At 44.8% G+C, this 15,360-nt stretch overlaps 2 protein-coding genes across 3 annotated transcripts in view; one reads left to right on the top strand and one right to left on the bottom strand.

Moving 5' to 3' along the window:
• Nucleotides 1-15,360, top strand: part of LOC126101142 (Golgi-associated PDZ and coiled-coil motif-containing protein-like) — a 482,442-nt gene that overhangs the window by 79,714 nt on the left and 387,368 nt on the right. Inside the window, exon 3 of one of the 2 annotated variants that reach the window (XM_049911827.1) lies at nucleotides 10,575-10,720. The exons of the other annotated variant lie outside the window; for it this stretch is intronic. Within the exon in view, the coding sequence (XP_049767784.1) occupies nucleotides 10,575-10,697 (123 nt within the window). The 3' untranslated portion in view covers nucleotides 10,698-10,720. Of the gene's footprint in view, nucleotides 1-10,574; nucleotides 10,721-15,360 lie in introns of those variants that run through there. 2 annotated transcript variants of the gene reach the window in all.
• LOC126101140 (uncharacterized) overlaps nucleotides 1-15,360 on the bottom strand; it is a 234,046-nt gene that overhangs the window by 39,932 nt on the left and 178,754 nt on the right. Inside the window, exons 2-4 of the mRNA XM_049911826.1 lie at nucleotides 8,143-8,331; nucleotides 5,147-5,284; nucleotides 3,278-3,433 (exon numbers count right to left, since the gene is read on the bottom strand). Of these exons, the coding sequence (XP_049767783.1) occupies nucleotides 3,278-3,433; nucleotides 5,147-5,284; nucleotides 8,143-8,331 (483 nt within the window). The remainder of the gene's footprint in view (nucleotides 1-3,277; nucleotides 3,434-5,146; nucleotides 5,285-8,142; nucleotides 8,332-15,360) is intronic.

The following is a 15,360-nucleotide window of genomic DNA, read 5'->3' as shown; positions in this document are numbered from 1 at the left end:
CACAGAAATACCGCTAGGTGCGTCTTGAATCAGTGTCGGAAGTGGCTGCGAGCTTGAGGGGTTTGGTTAGTCGATAGTTCCCATTGGTTTGCGGTTTAGCGATGGCTGACTTGAAAGAGCAGCGTTTCTGTGTGAAGTTTTTTTTTTTTTTTTTTTTTTCAACTTGGGAAAACCGCAGCGTGAACGCACCAAACGTTTAAGCAAGCTTGTGGAATGATATAATCATTTAAAAAACGGGTTTGCATCATAGACAGCAACATCGCCTGGGAGTTTGCGGGAACGTCAATTCCTAATCGAATGGACCTTCCAGGGGGCCTCACTGTTCACGCAAGTTTAATTTGTGTCTATTACCCTGAACTGTGCAGCACTTGTAGCAGAAGAGCCCTTCTCCTCGGCCAAAGAAAAGTCAGCGAGTCAAGGGTAGCATTAAGTCCGTTTTACACACACTTTCCAGTCACAGTAATGTGAACACCTGTCAAGAGGCTGAGTAACCAACTTTTGCAGCGCGGTTTGCTGCGAGACGTGCAGGAAGAGTTCAGTGAGGTTCTAGAAGGTACCAGGTGCTTTAGGTTTCTCATTTGAGGGTCTATGGCGCGAACACCCTGATTCTCGATTGGGATTAAATCCGGCGAGTTTGGTGGCCATAGGAGTAAGGTGAATTCATCTTGGTGCCCTCCGAACCACGCTCATAGACTGAGAACTGTGTGACACATTGCACTGTCCCTACATACCACCGTACCAAGGGAAAACCGCATTTAGGGGTGGACTTGGTCCACCAAGGATAGATACATACTTGTGTCCATCCATTGTGTCGTCCATAATGACGAGATTACCCAGGCAATGCCACGAAAACGTTCCACAGACCGTAACGCTCCTGCTTCCAGCTGATGTGTAAGCTTTCAGAAGCTACACGCCGTTCATGCCTACGGCCATCCGCCCAGTGGAGCATAAAACGTGGTTCATCTGAAAACGTCACGCGTTGCCACTCAGTGGACGTCCGATAGCGGTATTGGCGTGCAAATTCCAGCCTTAGTCGCTGATGAATAGCAGTGAGCAAGGGGGCATGAACCAGGCGCCTGCTGCGGAGGCTCGTATACAGCTACGTTCGCTGAACGTTCTTGTAGAGACACTGTTGGTAGCCGTGTGGCTCATCTGGGCGACCAGCTGCTCGAGAGTTAAACACCTTGTTCCCCCGTACACATCTCTGCAGCCGTCGTTCCAGTTTTAGGCAGCGCCATTTTGCCACGCACATTATACTTCAACAATGGCGGCATGTGAACAGTTTACAAACAGCTGTTTCGGAAGTTCTTCCACCCTTGGTCCAAAAACCAATGATCATGCCATTTTGAACTCCTCCCCCAGTACCATGCTCCACTCGCGAATGGTGCGTGTGAAGAATGATGGTCGGTAAGCCTCTGTGTTGCCTCTAATATCTCGTCGTGGTCATTAAGTGAGGTGCACATGGTCAGAAGTAATATGTTGTTTGAATATTCGCTAACTTGTTACTTCCTCCCACATATATCTCGCGAAAGACCATGGCGAGAAAATTCGACAAATAAGAGCCAATGCAGAGACTCACAGACAATCGTGCCTCGGACGCACCATTCGCGAGCGGAACAACGTAGGAGGTATCACTTACTTGTACCAGTAGTATCCGCTAACCATCATTAGGTGGCGTGCAGAGTTCCCCATGCTCCGAACACGCTTTGTGTACCATCTACTGCTAGTGCTGCCATCTGTGAGTGGTTATTGAACTTTGACGTGGAATATGGGCGGTGGTCACATTAATATGACTGGACCGTGTATATAAAAGAGACTGCCATAAGTAATTCGTTCCTCCTGGTTAGATGATCAATAAAGAGCTCTATCGCGATGTTCTAAGAAGGTGGAGGAGCACGTGAAGAGAAGATACCACAAAAATGGCGTTCGAACGACTGGCTACTCAGCCATGACAAAGCGCTGTAGCGTACCGCCTACATTGTTCAGGAATGTTCGACTAAAAACAAGATTCCACTTTTTCGTCAACCAGCTGTACTCACCAGACTGTGCGTCTTGTGCCTTCTTCCTCTTCTCGAAAATGAAAACAGTGTTGAACGGCCGAAGATTTGATTCATGGGGAATATTGAAACGAAATAGCAGAGTGTACTGAATACCCTAACAGTCTTGCAGGATGCGTTTCAAAAGTGGCAAAACGTTGAGATCGGTGTATTTGCTCCCAAGAGGACTACACTGAAGGTAATGGTACAGAGTAAGATCTAAGCAAGACGTAATAATTTTAAAAACAAAATATAAAATTGCACTCACAGTTCACCTCAAAGAGCTTATAATAAATACTTCTTTATTACAACAAGTCTGAGTCCTGATACCGTCACCAGGTACCTTACGATATTTAAAACGGCTAACACAGCGATGTAAAACCTGTGGCATCACATAGCATAAAATTCATCAAATGTTATGTGTCAAGTAGGAAAATATAATGTACAGTCAGTAATAAAATATGTCAAACACTGTTAGTCTTCGTTCTGCATTTTTTATTGACGATACTTGGTAAGTGATGTACTATGTATTTTATGCTATTTGACGCCATAGGTTTTATATCGCCATGTATCGTGTTTTAAATGTCTTAAGATACCTGATAATAGTCTGAGGACTGAAACCGGTTGTAACAAACTATTTATTTTCAGCTCTTGCTCGTAAAGTAAGATTTTTTTTTAAATTTACGGTCTGTGAGGCCCCACCTTCACAAAACGTTTAGTAATACTTTTAATTATCATATTTCGGGAACTTTTGGATTCTACCTGCAATTGAAGGCAGGAACCGCACACTTGTTAGGTCTCCCTCGCTATTCTGTTCCCATCGCTTGCGTGACAAATTTTGACTGCGATGGTTTAGCTTCTTCTTCTTCTTCTTCTTCTTCTTCTTCTTCTGTTTGCACCGGCCATCTCTGTTAGAGCGCTGCTGCGTATCTTATCATTCAGAGATATGGTCAGTGACGACGGCATCGCATCCGTCAGCGTGGTTCTCAACGGGGTCATAAGCATAGGCGCCCTAAAGGGGTAGGGGCCACGCCTGGAATCTGGACAGCAGAATTCTTACTCGTTACAGAATTCACACACATTTCAAGAAATGTGTGCATAACCATGGGTTATATGGTATATAAAAGGTGGTATTTTTTCCTGCAAAATTTAGTTCCTGTGGCGTGACACGTCTCGCAATTGAGCTAGTGTTGCTCCTCCCCACATAAATTCTGCGGGCGCCCATGGCCGTCGGCTCTTACCACGGTGTCGTTGCTGCGTGCCTGGCAATCGTCGACGCGGCGCCGCAGGTCCGCGACGTTGACGCTGAGGTCCAGGAGGGCTGCGTCAGTGCTGGCGCCGGACTGCCGCCCCCGCACCGCCGCCTCCACACGCTCGCTGGCCATCTCCACGCTGGACTGTAACAGGTCGGCATTACGTGACAATGGTAAAGGGCTGTTGTAGTAGCTCTTCACAACAAGAAATTCGTCCCCTTCGTATTACTCCGCAAAGTGAAATGAAAAGCCGGCCGGTTATAGTAGTATAGTACTATCGTACTTACGCCTGAGAGAAATAAGTAGTTGGTAAGTAGGTCTCGCGGAAGATAACGTGGCACATGCACAGAAACGCATTCTCGAACTGCGCACTGGGCTATTCCACTGCTTTGTTCCAAAGGGGGGGGGGGGTAGTTTCACTGGTTGTCGCCCACCAACCTGTGCACTTGGAGTGTTCTAATTGTTCTATCTTCATTGTGTAGCATGCCACCACAGTGTTAGCGCACCGTCTGTACATCATAAATTACAGCCCCCCTCCAAAGCGTTTTTCTGCTCAATATGCGAGGGCTGATCTCAGTAACTACTGTAGGGATTTTCAAAATGATAGGGCACAGCAGTCAGTCGTTCTTTCCTTTCAGGCTTTATTAAAGCAAATTTAGATTTCGGCTTGTATCTTGCCATTATCATTGCACTATTTCATAGTTTCAAGACCTGTCCTAGTATGTCGGTCCCCTGTTGTTCGGGCTTCTGTCACAGTTCATTCTTGTCTTCAAAGAATTGTGACAGAAACCGGAACAACAGGGGACTGACATACTAGGAAATGTCTTGAAGCTATGAAATGGTTGATCATGACTAGGCACTAGACGAAATTTAGATCTGCTTTAATGAAGCATGAAAGGAAAAGACAACGGACTGCTGGGCTCCATCATGTTGAAAGTAATATCACAGTCGTCGAGTGCATTCCACATTCCACATTCCTAATGGAAGGTAACTTGGTACTGTAAGGATTCTTTTACGGTTTTCACTAATGAACAGATTTACCCCGAGCAAGATTTGTGTTGATGGTTTATTACTGCTATACCAGATCCGGCTACCTTGCTGGTCAAGCTAGGATTTGGCAAGCATTCTAACACAAACAGTAGAAACTCGTCGTGTGAGGGCGGGCATTATCTTGCTGAGATGTAAGCCCAAGGTGGCTTGCCATGATGAGCAACAAAACGGGGCGTAGAATATCGTCGACGCACTGCTGTGCTTTAAAGATGCCGTGAATGACAAAGTGGTCCTGCTATGCAACTAAATGGCACATCAGACCATCACTACTGGTTATCGGGCCGTACGGCGGCGACGTCAGGTTGGCATCCCACTGCTGTCCAAGGCATCTCCAGACATGTCTTTGCTGGTTATCGAGGCTCAGTTCGAAGCGAGGCTCATCACTGAAGACAATTCCATTCCAGTTAGTGAGCCAGGCCGAAGACGTGCCTGGATACGCCCTGGCCAGTGGTGGGATACTAACCTGTCTGTCACCTGCCATACGGCCCGACAATCAGGTGTGATCGTCTGGGATGCCATTTCATTTTGTAGCAGAACCCATTTGGTTTTCATCCGCGCCACCCTTACAGCACAATGATACATCGACGAAATACACTATGTGATCAGAAGTATCCGGACACCTGGCTGAAAATGACTTAAAAGTTGGTGGCGCCCTCCATCGGTATTGCTGGAATTCAATACGGTGTTGTCCCACACTTAGCCTTGATGACAGCTGCTTCCACTCTCGCAGGCATACATTTATTTTAGAGTTAATCACCTAAACAAGTATTTAGTAAGAACAACAAGATAACGGACAAGTGCACGTACCTGCAGCTTGGAGACCCCCACGTCCAGCCTGGCTTCCATGTAACCGAGGCGGTGGTTCAGTCGTTCATAAGCAGAGTCAAACTTGCGGCTCATTTGGTCCTTTGACAGCTCTTCTTTCAGCTGCCGCGAGCTGACCGACTGGAAAGGACACACTTTTTTAAACACACCACTAAGTCTTTTTTTAAATTTCTTCTCGTCACTTTTCAGATCATGACCACATTGGCACTTTGTCCACACACAGACACGGACACCATATATTTATTATAATGATAAAAAGCTGATATAATAATTTATTATGTCAGTATAATAAAGTATGATGTCAGAATCATCTAATTTCTACAAATCACATTAATGGTTTCAGCAAATTATTGCAGTTTCGGGTAGTCCAAAAACAGTTTCTCCACACTGTAATAGCTCTTACTTACGTACATCATGCTGTGACATGCTAAAAGATATTGAAATTAAAATACACTGTAAGAGAAAAAACAACGCCCCACGAAGGTATTATCCGGATGGATCATGAATCGGTAGATGTTGGTCCACCTCTGGCTCTTATCAAGCAATTATTCTCATCTATTGACAGAGTTGTTGGGTATCCCCCTGAGGACTATCGTGCCAAATTCTGTCCATTTGACATGTTAGGTCGTCAAAATCCCGAGATGGTTGGAGGGCCCTGCCCATAATGCTTTCAACGTTCTCATTTGGGGACAGATCCAACGACCTAGTTGGCCAAGGCAGGGTTTGGCAATCACGAAGATAAGAAGTAGAAACTCTCACTGTATAGGGGTTGGCATTATCTTGCTGAAATGTAAGCCCACGATGGCTTGCCATGAAGGGCAACAAAAGGGGCGTAGAATATCGTCGACACACTGGTGTGCTGTAAGAGTGCTGCGGGTGCTAAAGTTAGTCTGCTGTGAAAAGAAATGGCAAACTAGACCTCTTGTGATTGTCGGGCCGCATGGCGGGCGACAGCCAGCTTGGTATCCCATCGCTGTCCAGGGCATCCACACACGCGTCTTCGGTGGTCATCGGAGCTCAGTTCCAAGCGGGACTCATCGCAGGAGACAGTCCTATTCCAGTCAATGGGATTCCAATCCGAAAACGTGTCTGGAGACGCCACAGACAGTGGTGGATACCAACCAGGCTCTTGCCTGGCGTACGGCCCGACAAGCGGAATGATGGTAGGGTGCCATTTTGTGGCAAGCCATCCTGAGCTTCCATTTAAGAAAGATAGTGCCCGCCTGCACACGGCGAGAGCTTCTACTGCTTGTCTTCGTGCTAGTCAAAACCTACCTTAGCTCTGAAGGTCGTCGGATCTCTCCTCAACTGAGAACGTTTGGAGGATCATGGGCAGGGCCCTCCAAGCATCTTAATATTTTGACAATATAAGGGAGCAATTGGACAGAATTTGGCACGATATCTCTCAGGGGGACATTCAAGAACTTTATCAATCTGTGCCTAGCCGAATAACTGCTTGTACAAGGGGCAAAGCTGGACCAAAGCGTTTTTGACTGTCCCAGATTATGGAGCTCTTTTTCTTGAATAAGTCATTATTCTTTTTTTCGGAAATTGTAATCATTTTTTGTCTGTGCATCTAAGCCACCTCTACCCATTTCCGCCCTATTCGGATAATTCCCACGTGGTGCATAGTTTCTCTAGTGTAGCACCTTGTGCTCTTTGTACAGGGTTTTCCAAAGTCTCTGTACCAAACGTGTTGGGGGTGATAGATCACGTCATGTGAAAGCCTTTTATTACTGTATTTTCGGTCTCATAAAATTCCTTTGTCTCCCTCTAAAATTTTTAAGATGCCCCACCACTTCCCTCCATCTCCAAGGGATTCTTACTTTAATCTTGGAGGAAAGCATGTGTGTGGGTGAGGGGGGGGGGGGGGAATTGTAGAGGGAGAGGAAGGAGTGAATAAACTAGGTTCAAGTCATTGTAGCTGCGGCAGTTATTCGGAGCTGAAGAGGCTTATACAAGATCGACTAGCGAGGAGATGTGAATCAAATGAGTCTCCGACTGAAGACCAGAACATCATCATGTGCTTCACCAGGAACTTAACCTTACTTGGTGGTTTCTGTTGTCTCTACTTACTCGTTGTACCCTGTCAGCTTGGTATAATAGAAACCAGTACTTAGCTGCACCTCGTAATCCTAATAAGGATTTAACTTGAGTCCTTTGTAGTCGTTGACGTCTGTGAAGTTCGCCCTCGAGGCGAGTGAGGCAGCAACTGTGGATAGTGCAGAGTGTTATTGAACTGTATGAAATAAAATAGTTACGACTTCTGAACGGATTGCTTTAGGATGTACAAACGTCAGCAAAATTGGCGCATTTGGGGGACTTGAGAATCCGATTTTCGCGCTCGAGAAGTCTCTTTACCCTCAACGGTTGACTGTGTGGTGTGCAAGGTCCAGTCACAGAGTAATCAGTGCGATATTCCTTGTTGGCACGGTGACTACTGAACGGTACGTGAAGGTTTTGGAAGATTATTTCATACCCAATGTCCAAAGTTACCCTGATTCCGACAAGATGTGGTTTATGCAAGACAGAGCAGCAGGAGAGTGATGTCCTGGAGGAGGACTTTGGGGACCTCTTTCTGACTCTAGGGTGCCCATTGGCCCCTGGTATGGAGCTTGATTGGCCGCCGTATTGTGCGGATCTGAAAACATGCGACTGCTTTTTGTGCGGCTATAATACGGGTGTATAGCAAAAAAGCTTAAAACCAATTCTGAGCTGAAAACAGCCATTCAGAAGATCGACAGCATCGATGTTCCGACAGTTCATCGGATCAAGCAGAACGTCGCTATTCGTCTGCGCCACATGACCGCCGTTGATGGTAGGCATATCGAACACGTTGTAACCTAAATCCAAATATCTTTGGTGGCGTTTAGATGTTGAATAAACTGTGTACACGCCTTAGTTTGTAACTAACACGTTTTCCATATGGTTCAAGGATTGTCACTCTTTAGGTTGAGGGTAGTACTGTTAGTGCGTACCTCAGCCAGCTTGTCGAGCCGTATCTCAAGCAGCGTCTCGAGGCGCCCCAGCCGCGCCTCGACGGCCTCCAGGCGTCGCCCCTGCTGCTCCAGGCTGACCTCCCAGCGCGGCGCGTAGCGTGAGGAGTAGACGCTCGCGTCCAGGCTGCGCAGGCGCTCCTCGATCGACAGCAGCACGCTCTGCACTCCCTGCAACACGGCAACAGCACCGCCCCCCATACTAACCACACCAGTCTCCAGTAAATGCATAGCGGTGTAGTTTAGGGTGAAAGCATTGGCCACCCTGTACGTTTGGCGACACAGATTCTCTAAATTTGCTGTATTCTCAGGTTCACGTAAGATATCCAGGAGTAGCTATCCAGAGTGACCTTAAGTGAAAGAAGACACAAAACAAACAGTAGACGAAATATCTCTCTTCCACGAAGGAAGTGGCTTTAAGGCGCGTGCTTGATCGATTCTTGAGTACTGTTCATCAATAAGGGATTCTTGTCAGGTACGACTGACGAGAGAGAGAGAGAGAGAGAGAGAGAGAGAGAGAGAGAGAGAGAGAGAGAGAGAGAGAGAGAGAGAGAGAGGGGGGGGGGGGCAACTAAATGCGGCGTCTTTCGTCACGGTATCGTTTAGTCTGCGCGAGAGCGTTACCGAGGTAGACGTTACATTAGAGACATTGTACATCACGGAGAGGTTTACTATTGAAATTTCCGGGAGGAGTTGGACAACGTATTAGTTCTTCCCACATACATCTCGCTTAATAACCATGACAAGAAAATTCGAGAAAATAGACCCAAACAGAGTTTTACCGACTGTCATTCTTCACACGCACCATTCCACGCGTGGTACCAGAAGTACCGTCCATCACATACCATTAGGTGGCTTGCAGAGCGTGATGTAGATGTAGAGGTGCGCCGCCCTCTAATCTTGATCATCTTGTGCGCTTCAGCTGATTCGCGTTAATGTCAGTAAGAACCATTTCAGCTGTAGTAATGTACATTTTTTACATCACGACAGGTTTCGTTCAAAGGACATCATCAGGTGACACTGCCAACAGTCTCTGTCACACATTCTCACATAATTCTTTGATAATTATAAGGTTTGTAATGTAAACAGCAATCAACCCCAAGTACGGCTTAAAAAAGTGTCAGTCAAAGCATTAATGGCTTCAGAGTTAGCCGGCCAGAGTGGCCGAACGGTTCTAGGCGCTACAGTCTGGAACCGCGCGACCGCTGCGGTCGCAGGTTCGAATCCTGCCTCGTGCATGGATGTGTGTGATGTCCTTAGGTTAGTTAGGTTTAACTAGTCCTAAGTTCTAGGGGACTGATGAACTCAGAAGTTAAGTCCCATAGTGCTCAGAGCCATTTGCATTTTGCTTCAGATTTATTATAATTAGACCTTTAGATGGCCCTTCCGGGTCTCCTTGCTCCGACACACACGATTCTATGTTTTGTAGCATAACCCGTGCGTCCAAAAAGTGGCCCAGCTTCACAGGGGTAGCAAAAAGGCGAGCAATTGTTACGAAAGCTGTTGGCAGTGTCAACTGACGATCATAGAACGAAACTGGCCTTGTCATAATAAATGTACGTTAACAGAGCTGAGGTGACTCTATCTGATCTAGTGTCAGTTTTTTAACCCTTTAACTCTCATTGTGTGTGTGTCGTATGAGCTATCAGAGTTTCTAGCAGAGCTGTAGAACGCATTTTACTGGTTCCTCTCCTGCCTTCCAAACTTCACAGAAGCTGTCGTGCGTACTTTGCTGGTCTAGCGCTCACGCGGGTAAAGCCCCTGTGAAACTTGGAAGGCAGCAGAGAGTTGCTGACGGAAATAAGGCTGAGACGACGGGTCGTGAATTGTGCCTAGATGCCTCAGCCGGTAACAACATTGCCCGCGAAAGGAAAGGTTCCAGGTTTGAGTGCCTTTCCGATGCAAAATTTTAATCTGCTTGGAAGTTTTAAACAGCGTGTACTGCTCTGCACATTGAAAGATTCCTTTCGGGACTAGAGGTATTTCTGGAATGTGTAATGTAGACTATAGAAGATATTGCACCAATAAAATACGTTAAAGAAAATAAGATGCTACAGCTATATTTGCGAAGCGTTTCAACGTACCAACAAATATTCTTCATTCAAATCTGACCACAAGGATTTTGCGAGAACGTGCTTAAAAGCGATGCCTCCAAATTTTGTATGTTAAAACCCTCAAAGCTTTTTAAGTAAAATAAATTTTATTAACATTCCACATCTTCATTCATGTCTGCACATTTCCTGCTCAACATAGCCACCCTGGCGCGAACACATTTCGCCAACGAGTGACCAGTTTGTTGATGCTGTATCTGTAGTATGTTTGATTTTGTTGATGGAGCCACAATCTCCATCTATGCTTGCATCGCTTCATCACTGTCGACGTGAAGTTCTAAGGTGGTGTTTGTTTGGAAACAGGTGAAACTCGGATACGGTCAAGTCGGTACTGCATGGAGGATGATCGAGGACGGTGAACACATGCCGTCTCGGATTGATGCAGATGTCGCAGCGCTCTTGTGTGGTTTGGCACTGTCATGCTGAAGGAGACAATGGTCCATGTGTGGACGAACTCTTCGAATTCTAAACTCGATTACAGCACGCCGTTTCTCACCGACGTAGTTAAATTACACACCACTATATTATGCGCAGCAATTAGGAGTCCTCTAGCGATAGAGGGCTGCAAATATGTAGACATGGAGAATAAAGATGTACAACGTCAATAACGTTTGTTTCATTTAAAAGCTTTGAGAATTTTCGCATAAAAAATTCGGACGTATTCTCAGCACGTCCTGGAAGATGACAGGTCAGCTGGTAAAAGCATATTTCTCCTCCAACACATGGAGGACCATTTGGTCCGCCATCTTCTGCTGTTGTATTTTAGAAACTTTGATTTGACAGTCGCAGACCGAAGCGAGCTGGGATTTAAATTGGCGTAAGGAATGGCCGTCGGTCAGAGGGGTGAACAACTGTGGACATAGCTCACTGATGACGCTGCTTGAGGGAAAGAATCCTGACGAAAACTGTGCATTATTCAATCAATTCTTTTGCCCAGATAAATCTCGATCGGTGCAGGGTATTGGGAAAAGAAAAAAGATAAGAAAAAACCGCCATGACTCACGCTGGAGAGTTCCGTAAAAATTTACATACATAGATAGTTCTTCTATAGGCTTTGACTGAGTCTGCGGATATCAAAATGTGCTACGTAAAGAGCCCTATCTTTTGATTGCATTGATTTAGAAGCTTAAATCTTTTACGCCTGGGGACCTTCCAAGGGACCTGAGTATTTTAAGTAAATTTCAACTTGATACTAGGAAAAACAGTTCTGATGGAGAAAATTAGGCTTTCTCATGTGATGGCTGCAAAAGTGTTCTAACATAATGAACATTTACTCAGGGAAAAGCTGAGCTTTGTACATATATTACACCTAAACAAAATTTGGGATTGTAATAAATACTCGTCGATCAACAAATGAAATAAATTAAACAGCATATCTAATAATTAGTTTTCTGATTAAAAACAAGCGAAATTTTAGACATAACAGAGAAATCTTCCACATCCTTTTAACATATTGCTATGACGAGATGTATGTTTTTTTACCCTTGTGTAAAATTTCACATTTGAGTAGCATCTTTCGAAGTTTAAATCTGTCATCATCGATGACTTTCGAAGCGGATGCGAGGCTATTACATTATCTATATCTGGTTAACTTGAGATAGAAGGCGAAATTTGTTAGCTAATGAGGGGAATCGGCAGTGTCTGGCGTTTCGACCCCCGCCGCTCCCCGGCCGGAAGTATAGAGCCGAAGTGGAAAAGAAGACGCCCTCTCTAGTACCCGGACTAGTCTGTGATATTAGGATTTTAAATGTTGTTTCCGAGTGTTTCGTTCTTTGATCCCTCTTTTGTTCTGTTGTAATCGCTTTAGATTCGGTTTGCCTCCTATCTGCCGCACCCAGTTTTCTATTCTAGGTGTCGTACTCCATTGAATAGTGGACACTCTTGACTATAATAAATCAGGGGTGGGACTCCTGTGTATGGGACGTTTCCGTCGCATGCAGAGACCAGGTGACGTTCACGTGCTGATTCTCCAATTTCCTTCATTTTGCTTTTATTATTGACGATATATAATAGATGTCCACTACGTTTTTAGCCTCGTCCCTTTTACTCTTATGAACTTCTGGATGCACCACTCTTGGATCGAGGGACTGACGACCTTGTTGTTTGATCCCTTCCTCCCCAACTCCCTCCAGCCAGCCAACCAACCAACCGAACGTTTCCTCTTCAGAGTTTGTCTATAGACTAGACTAAGATTGTAGGCTCTGTCTCTGCCAAAATGTATTGGTACACATCCCAATTACTACCTTTTTTTCTTTTTTACCATACCGCCGTAGTAAGACGAAGCTTGTGGAATTATCTTGGTATTTCCAGAAATCATCTTATGCCCTTTCGTAGGCTATGGTCAGCTAGCGCTAAATTTTCGAATTTTCTAAATTTGATTTATCATCTCTGTTCAACACAACTCTCGGACGCGGTTGTGATTGTCCAACGTAATGTTTGCTGGGCATCGTTGACACCAGGTAATAAACGACGCTGAAGCTCGTGGAAGTCGTTCAACTCAACCATGATGCGGCCTCAGCACCAAGAACGTTGTACACATACTAGTGCGTTTTGAAGTTATGTCGTCTTAGGTAGAGCTTACAATTTCTCTAAAGTTTCCCAATGCGTCTTTTGGTATACTATGACTGCTAATTGTTTTAATAGTTATTCTGAAATAAAGATCAGTACTTGCTAGAATTATTTAACAATTTTTATGTATATTATTATTACATGATAAGGTTGCTGTATATTTTTAATTTTCTTGAACATTCGTTTCCAGCATGTCGTCTGCAAGTACAGCTGCTTATTACTGAAGAGGCTCACTTTTCTCATTATCAAAGTCTTAATTCATTTATTTTTGGACTTTACTATTAATTACGCTACCTACTTTTACAATATGGACCAAGTTTTTCTCGCGAGTGGTGATCCTCTTGAAACAGTTTCGTAGTAGTAGCAAGTATTCTACGAGCACAATTCGTGTGGAACACAAAGAAATGGTTCAAATGCCTCTGAGCACTATGGGACTTAACTTCTGAGGTCATCAGTCCCCTAGAACTTAGAACTGCTTAAACCTAACTAACCTAAGGACATCACACACATCCATGCCCGAGACAGGATTCGAACCTGCGACCGCAGCGGTCGCGCGGTTCCAGACTGTAACGCCTAGAACTGCTCGGCCACCTCGGCCGGCCGTGTGAAACACAATCTGTGTCCTTACACGAGATGCAGAAGCGTTTATATAACGGAGATGACACTGATGCCGTGTTTCTTCACTACCTAAAATTACTCGATGCAGTTCCATACCGCCGCATAGTAAACAAAATACACACTTGCTTAACATAAAAACAGGTATGTAACTGGATTAATGACGTGGTATAAAGAGGATGCAGTATGTCGTTCGTAATGAAGAGACATTGTGAGAAATGAAAATATCGTCCGTAGTAGCTCAGCTAAGTGCGAACGACTTTTACTTCCACGCGTGTGTATAAACAATGTGGTACACAATGTTTTAGTGTTCTACGAGTGTTTGGAGATCACGCATGTAGAAAATTTTTGTGAAAAGTCGGAAGCCTTGAAAATAATCAGCGATTGGTATAAAGACAGACAGCGTTCGGCCAGCATAAATAAATGCATTGTAATGGGTGTTGACAGACCAAACGCTCTGATATCGCTTGGCTACAGGTTCGCCCATCAGTAACAACCCAATCCGTGTCTGGAAATTTCCCTCTGGAGCGATTTCAGTTTGATCTGCAGATTGCAGATATAGATTTATTGAAAGAATACCGAGGAATTAATGGAGATATAGGGGGGGGGGGGGGGAGAGAAAGAGAAAGAGAGAGAGAGAGAGAGAGAGAGATTCGAAGAACAGTTGCGCATGTCAAATTCAAATGGTTCAAATGGCTCTGAGCACTATGGGACTCAACATCTGAGGTCATCAGTCTCCAAAAACTTAGAACTACTTAAACCTAACTAACCTAAGGACATCACACACATCCACGCCCGAGGCAGGATTCGAACCTGCGACCGTAGCAGTCTCGCGGTTCCGGACTGAAGTGCCATCACACTTATTCATTCAGGGCGAGAAAATCAGAGAGATACTCCTCGAACTCCACTAGAAGTCGCTACAAGAACAGCATTATGTATCTTGGAAAATCAGGGAAACAGGGACATGAACATACGTATACCGACAATCTTTATGCTACTGCACCATTCGCCAAGGTAATAGTGATTTTCGGAGTAAAAGATGTAAACATACATGAAGAGCATAGCTGTGCTGCAGATCTAATCGCAATGATCCGGACATTTCTGCGAAAAGCGGAATTCACCAATAGACATCACTAGAGGCGGACTCGGCAGCGTAGGAGACGGGGACTATTCTTGAAATGCGGTAGGGAGCTGGTGTTGAGTGGAAAGGTACTGAGCCATAATAAATTTATTAAAGTTTCTAAAAGCACTAATGAATTTATTTTTAAAGCAAAAATCCAAGCCGGCCCTTGTGGCCGAGCGGTTCTAGGCGCTTCAGTCTGGAAACGCGCGACCGCTACGGTCGCAGGTTCGAATCCTGCCTCGGACATGGATGTGTTTGATGTCCTTAGGTTAGTTAGGTTTAAGTAGTTCTTCGTTCTAGGGGACTGATGACCGCAGAAGTTAAGTCACATAGTGCTCAGAGCCATTTGAACCAAAAATCCAAGAATAAAATTGCCTGAGAAGACTGAATTTCAATGACCAACTGATGGCAAGCACCTCTAAAGGGCAACAGTATAAAATCACTTCCTTATGTAAAGATTATTAAAAAAATACATTTACATTACAGACAGCAAAACATACGATCAAATGATTGTCACAAATATCAAACATCGGCTATTACCAGTAATTAATCAAAACGACAGACAAAAGTGGTTTAAATTTATGATGATAGAGGCGGTGGCCGGGCGACGGCAGTAACAATAATTCCTTCTCCATTGACATAGGACGGCGCTTGTCGCTGCCACAGTACTAGAATCTTTCATTAACAATGTCAGTCATGGTACTAGGCATCTTTAACAAAACCACAGTTAACTAAAGATACAGTTACCTATGCTGTAACACAGAGACCACTCGTTAATTCAAA

The sequence above is a fragment of the Schistocerca cancellata genome, chromosome 9, assembly GCF_023864275.1.
Source record: "Schistocerca cancellata isolate TAMUIC-IGC-003103 chromosome 9, iqSchCanc2.1, whole genome shotgun sequence".
Classification (NCBI taxonomy): domain Eukaryota; kingdom Metazoa; phylum Arthropoda; class Insecta; order Orthoptera; family Acrididae; genus Schistocerca; species Schistocerca cancellata.
Note: the sequence above shows the minus strand (reverse complement) of the source record. Positions and strands in the feature narration are given on the sequence as shown.